Source organism: Limanda limanda, chromosome 18, assembly GCF_963576545.1.
Source record: "Limanda limanda chromosome 18, fLimLim1.1, whole genome shotgun sequence".
Taxonomy (NCBI): domain Eukaryota; kingdom Metazoa; phylum Chordata; class Actinopteri; order Pleuronectiformes; family Pleuronectidae; genus Limanda; species Limanda limanda.
Genome location: NC_083653.1, coordinates 5,035,295 through 5,041,294, shown reverse-complemented (window position 1 = coordinate 5,041,294; position 6,000 = coordinate 5,035,295). Strand labels below are relative to the sequence as shown.

General features: G+C 39.8%; 1 protein-coding gene across 1 annotated transcript; it reads left to right on the top strand.

The window, feature by feature from the left end:
• The first annotated feature begins 861 nt into the window (after positions 1-861).
• katnbl1 (katanin p80 subunit B-like 1) lies at positions 862-5,326 on the top strand. The gene is made up of 10 exons (XM_061091361.1): positions 862-1,012; positions 1,536-1,662; positions 1,794-1,831; positions 2,047-2,329; positions 2,478-2,593; positions 2,681-2,731; positions 3,213-3,302; positions 3,634-3,738; positions 3,934-4,027; positions 4,746-5,326. Exons 2-10 carry the CDS (start codon positions 1,654-1,656, stop codon positions 4,776-4,778), a joined length of 819 nt encoding a protein of 272 aa, XP_060947344.1. The 5' UTR covers positions 862-1,012; positions 1,536-1,653; the 3' UTR covers positions 4,779-5,326.
• Positions 5,327-6,000: the final 674 nt, after the last annotated feature.

Below are 6,000 nucleotides of genomic sequence, written 5' to 3'. Positions count from 1 at the left end.
TTGTCCTGCAGCAGATGGTGTCTTGTTCCTTTTTGCTGCACTTCATGTGAAATTGATAAGTATTTATCTATTTATCTTCAAAGGGACAAGCAACAGGAACTCTAGGGTGAAGAAGTTCATACATCCACCAAAGCCCAACAGTTCCATCATGAAACTACATTTAAACTCACTAGATCCGGATTTGAAACTGCACTAAATAGCAAACACTCATAGATATGAGCCCTTCCAAAATATTTATAGACAAACAGTTAAGAAGCCTTTATAACAAACTAAAAAACAAACAGACGAAAAACAACCTCCTTGGGTTTGCTTAAATTGTTAGAATCTACATCATAGAACTCTTACTTTATTTTAGTGTATTTCTTTTCATACCAGTCTGTTATTTTACACTTTGGTCAACTGTGATTGTTTTTTAATGTTATATATATATATGTACTTTCTATATATAAATACTGTACATAGACAAAGAACAAGGTAACAAATAAATATAATAAAGATAGGATTTGAAATGTTAGACAGTTTAAAATGTTAATTAACTTTATTTTCGACTCTGAAACAGATAACAAATAATATAGAGAAAAACTTAAATGAAATGAAAAGAGGTAAAATAGTGTGTGTGTTGTGTTTGTGTGAATATTCATGGTCTTTACACGTGTGGTATGTTATTATATAACACATTTATTATATATAAGCACACGTTTATTCTCCAGTTGCACGTATGCACCTGCAGCTCCACCGCTCGACACTGGGGGGCGCTGTAGCACCGAGGTGTTTAAATTCCCTTCGTGAGCAGCAGTCGTCGCTAAATCTCCATCTTCACTTTGCACGGAATCGAACCTACGAATCTCTGGTACACACACACACACACACACACCGGTGGAGTGTACATTTGAATGGTGGACGGTAGCCGACCTGCTCAGACACACACACACACACACAGTCCGAGTGAGTTTGTTTCTCTCTGGACGTGAAAACCCGCTGAGACCCGGAAGTTGGATGACACCATGAGACGGTTAGTGGTTCACTTCGGGGTTCGAACCGTGAACTTAACGTAGGGGGGGGGGGGACGCGTCACCTGGGAGAAGACATATGTTCTCAGGGTTGGGATGCTAACTAGCTAACTAACTAGCTGCTAGCTGGCCCAGGCTAGCTACGCACTGACGAGTGGGGCTAAAGGCTAACAGCTAATGCTAACTGTGCGGATGTGAGCTCACTAACGAAGAGCAGCGGATCTAAAGTTCTAGTTTCTCATTCTTAACGGGACACGAACTATTAAACTTTATTCACTCCGGTGGCAGTGACGTTGTGTAGCCCGGTTAGCTAACTCCAGTGTTTCCACCTCTCTGGAGCCAACGCCTTCGCGAGTAAAGTGCATTTCTGTTTTAATCTCTTGTTATTGAACTTTTCTCTGACGTCTTGCACACACACAGTCTGCAGGTTGTTCAGTGAAGGGGAAATAGATTTTAAACTTCCTGCTGCAGCTCTCCCTGGGGACAAAAACCTGAAGAATGTCCCACACGTTGTTTGTCCCGCAGTGTCCCGTGTTGTGGAAGCTGCTAAGCTCGTCTGGACAGTGGACACGTGTCAAAGGTCACCCGGATTCAGTCCAATGGCCTTCTGTGATCCTGCCTGCACCTTCCTGCTGACAAGAACATGAAGCAGGTGTGGAAACACTCACCATCTTCTCCTCAGAGTCCACACAGTTTAGTGCTGGTGACTGTGAAGTACAGTTCAGTGGTGTTGTAGTAGAAGAGATTGTCGTAGTGGCCTCATCCCATATCCTTTTGTTTTAGGTGGATATTATAAATAAGGACGAGTTAGATAAAGAGAGGTGAGTGTCCGATCCACATCCTGGGATTCCTCTTCTGATCACTCATTGTCTGTGTCCCGCAGATCATCCCCCTCAGTCACTGCTGGACCGTTTCACGCACATTTTGTCATAACCATTTCACCTTATCTCTCCTTTTTGTTGTATGTTTCCTCAAAAAAAAAAAAAAAAAACAAGCTTGCTTCGCATCTGCTCCATCTCGATTTCCCTCTCGGCAGATTTCAAGTGCATTACCGAGCACACAGTCCGGCCGCAGCGAAGCGGGTGTCGTCTTGCAAGAGGAAGGGTGGTCCGCAGGTGGAGGTGGGCGCCAAGCTGCACCGTAGAGTGCCAGATGTAGGCCGTGCCCGTGACCCCGGCATGGCCAACAAAGAAAATGAGCTGACGTGCCCCGATGACGTGCGGGGCCTTCACTACCATGACATCTGTGGGCTCCCTGTGAGCTCCGCAGAGGCCTCCAAGATGGCAGGGGCCAGCTCCAAGTACAGCGACTTTGCCGAGGTGAGGATGAAAAGTAGAGTTTTGAGTAGAATAAGTGCTTTTTCCCTCTTCAGAAGTAATAAACCCAGCTCTTTAAAGTCTTGATAACATGCTCAACAAGCCTGTAGACTGACTTTCCTTTTGTGTTCTGCTTATCTGTTTGGTGCAGATGTCAAAGGACCATGAAGCTATGACTCACATCCTTTTTGGAAGGAATCTACGACTTCAAGTAGCCAAAACACTATGGCGAAGAAATGCCAGCGAATTAGTGGCCTATTTAATAAGGTACAACTGTGACATTTTGGCATTTTTTTCACATTTAAGTAATAATTAACTTGTGTGGTTTCTAATCATCATTTTTATTTCCCCCAGATTTCAAGATACGGGGGTGCTGCTTGACTGCTTACCTGTCTTAACAAAAGAGTGAGTCTCTTTCTACACGTGTGACATATCTTTTATGTAAATATACAACATACAAAATACCTTTGGTCGGATTGAAGATACAAACTCTGTAGAAAGTCCGCCATGGCCTTTGTCCTTACTGTTTTTGTTTTCACCTTGAAGTGTTTAGCTCATAATTAAAGATAAGCTTATGCATTGAAGTCCCTTTCTCTTCAATGCAAACAAATTATCTTTAAAGATTAGAATAAACTCTCATCCATTCACGTATGTTGTAAAGTTACAGGTTTGTAGGTTTCATACTTTCATTCCTGTAACTTCTTGTCAGCTTGTTTTGGATGTTTAATATCGCTGCTTTCCCTTTTATCCAGTCACCGTCGAAGGCTGAATTTTTGAATTATTCAGACAGATTGGGCACGTATTGCTTTCTGCTTCTTCTGTCCACGTTACCGATACATAAACGTCTTTACATGTCTCATCGTTCATGTGTTTTGTGTCCCATCAGTCTTCAAACTGAAGCACCATGTTTGTCACTTGGCTGCTGTGTTGACCTCCTGCCCCAAGTGAAAGTGATTCTTGCCAGTAAATACGAAGAGTAAGTGGCTCTGTGGCTTTCATACATGTTTAATGATCCCTGTCTCTCGCTGACATTTTATCTAAAAGCACTGAGATCAAAGTGATTTTTAGCTTTTGCTGCTTTTAGTCTGGAAGATGACTCATCACTGATCGGAGCTTTTCAACCTTTCTGCTTAATAATTCATGAAGTGAACTGGGAACTTATGAAAACTCTTGGATCTGTGTTGCAATGTCTTCAATACTTAAACAATCAAATAATGAAATGCCTTTGATTCATCACTTCCAAATATAATATGCTTATATTTAACAGTCAATTTAAGTAGTGGGTGTGTTTTTATCTGCGTTTACAGACACATCATGGTGGGTTTACACTGGGTTCAATCCGTCATCAAGAAGTGGTGGTCAGAACTTTCAAAGAACGAGAAAAGACTGCAGGACAGTTGTTCAGAAGACAGGTGGGTGCCTTAGGTTTAAATACACGTTTTTTTTCATAATAAACTGTGAAATATAAATCCTCAATTACATTTCTTTGTCATAAAGGTTTAATAAAGTCGGAATCATGGCAAAAATGCCAAATATTCTTATGATTCTGGCTCCACTTTGTAAACCTACCCCATGCTGCCCAGTTAATGTTTGCATGTTTACTGCAGGAATATTGAAGTGATGAAGCAGCGGCTGAAGGACGTGTGGAAGGACGGAGCCCGACTGTGTCTGATTCCAGGATCGACAGGAGAGCTGGCAAAGGTGAACATGATTTATATTATAGAACATAACATGGAATATTTCATGATGCAGTAGATGAGAAAGATTTGTTTCAGTTGGAAAGTTACAAAAAAAACATAATATGTAATTTAACAGTTGTTTAGATATGAACTGTCGAGCTTTATCTGGTCTATTTATTTGAAAAGCGCTTCTATGTTTGTCCCTGTTTATGAACAAAACTAAATGAAAACAGACTGAATCATATTATAGAATGAACATTGTGACACAGATAGCTTCCTGAACTGTTTTACAACACAAGTGGCTCTGCTGTTTGTTTTCGGCTCTCTGTTTATTTTTGGTGGACACAACCAACCACTCCCATCCTAAAGAAACTCACCATGAGTCAGCACAAGTTGAGTCTGTGTTGTGTTCCCACCTTTACATCCTGTTTGATTTTGAAATGGATAAAACAACCAGAGAATATTATAATCACAGAGACATATCAAGAACCTTTTGATGTCCCTGTTATTTTACTTTTTATTGAATAAGATTTAGAATTCAGTTCATTTATTTATTTCCAAAGTACGAGTGATTTATTACCTTGTGTATATCAGAATAATCTTGAAAAATGTGTTTTGATGGCCCTGTGATTTATCCCCTGTGTTGATAATATGTATAAACAAAGATTATTTGAATGCATCCAGCCGCAGGATGTCTCACTGGATGTGACAACAACTAACGTGTTATCTCCACGTTGCAGGCCATCGAGGCTTATCTATCACAGCTGCCCTGACAGTCGTCGAGGAAGCGCTCTTAGGATGTGACCACTACTGCCAGATCATGGCTCTGTTTCGGACTGATAATGACACCAGACAAACAGGACTGGTTCATTCCGTCAACTCAAACCTCTTACTGGGACTGAACTTGATCATTCAGATGACTCCCTTGGTGAGAGCTGGAGACTCTTAAGGAGGGCTCTGAGAGCCGTTCTGCAAAAAAGAGGAAACGTAAAATGACTGCTTCACATTGAAGTGGACCGTCTTGTGAAGGGCATGTTTAGTGGACCTTAATGAGACCCGGTGTTGCGTCGCTCTATGAAGTGCCAACCTCTTTGTCTCTCACTGCACCACTCTTTGCCATGGAATGCAAATGCACTTGTGGATGTATTGAATGCTCCGCTCTTGTTGTTTTGAGCCTGGATTCTCCAGAATCAGGAACTTGAATCTGCTACAGTCTTAAGTTATTAGAGCTCGTTTCCATTTTTTGCCTCTTCCGATGACAGTTGACTGTGTATTGTAAACTGTAAAAACAAATGATTCTTTTAATCTTCTTTTAAATAAATTTGATAAAAATCAAAACTAAGAAAATGTTGTTGATTTTATTGTGTTGTTGACATACGTAATAAGAATGAAGTGTTAGTTTGGAGATGGAATTTAAGCTGTGGAGAAGTTCAAATATATTAGATATTCGGGCAATGATGTTTTAAAATTTGTAAATATAGCGGCAAACTAAAGCATTTGAAGTAAACATATATATATTTGCTTTGGTCGTTCAAAGTGGCTGAACAAGTTAGGCAGGTTCTCGTGTAGGCAGTTATTGACATTTTTTTTAAATAAACTTTATTTACAAAGGTAAGTTTCGTCTTTTCTTGAAGCAAAACAAATTGGCAGATTTAAGTTTTATATTTACAGGAAAACATTTTTAAAATGTCCCTTTAATTTGTAACTGTCTTGTTTTGAGGGGAAATAATAGGAGGAATTTGATTTATTTCATAATTAAATAATAAATAATTGAAACATTTACCATTAAAGTTGTCATTTATGTTTCTGCATTAAGGAATCAGGCACATGGCAAATTATACAAGATGTATAAGTACAAACTATAAAGGATTGAAATATAAAGTGTGCATACATATTTGTGTGTGTGTGTATGTATATATAGAGAGAGAGTATGAAGGTGCAGTTATATAGACTCAACTTTAAACACATAAAAGACAATAACGGCCAGTGACGCCT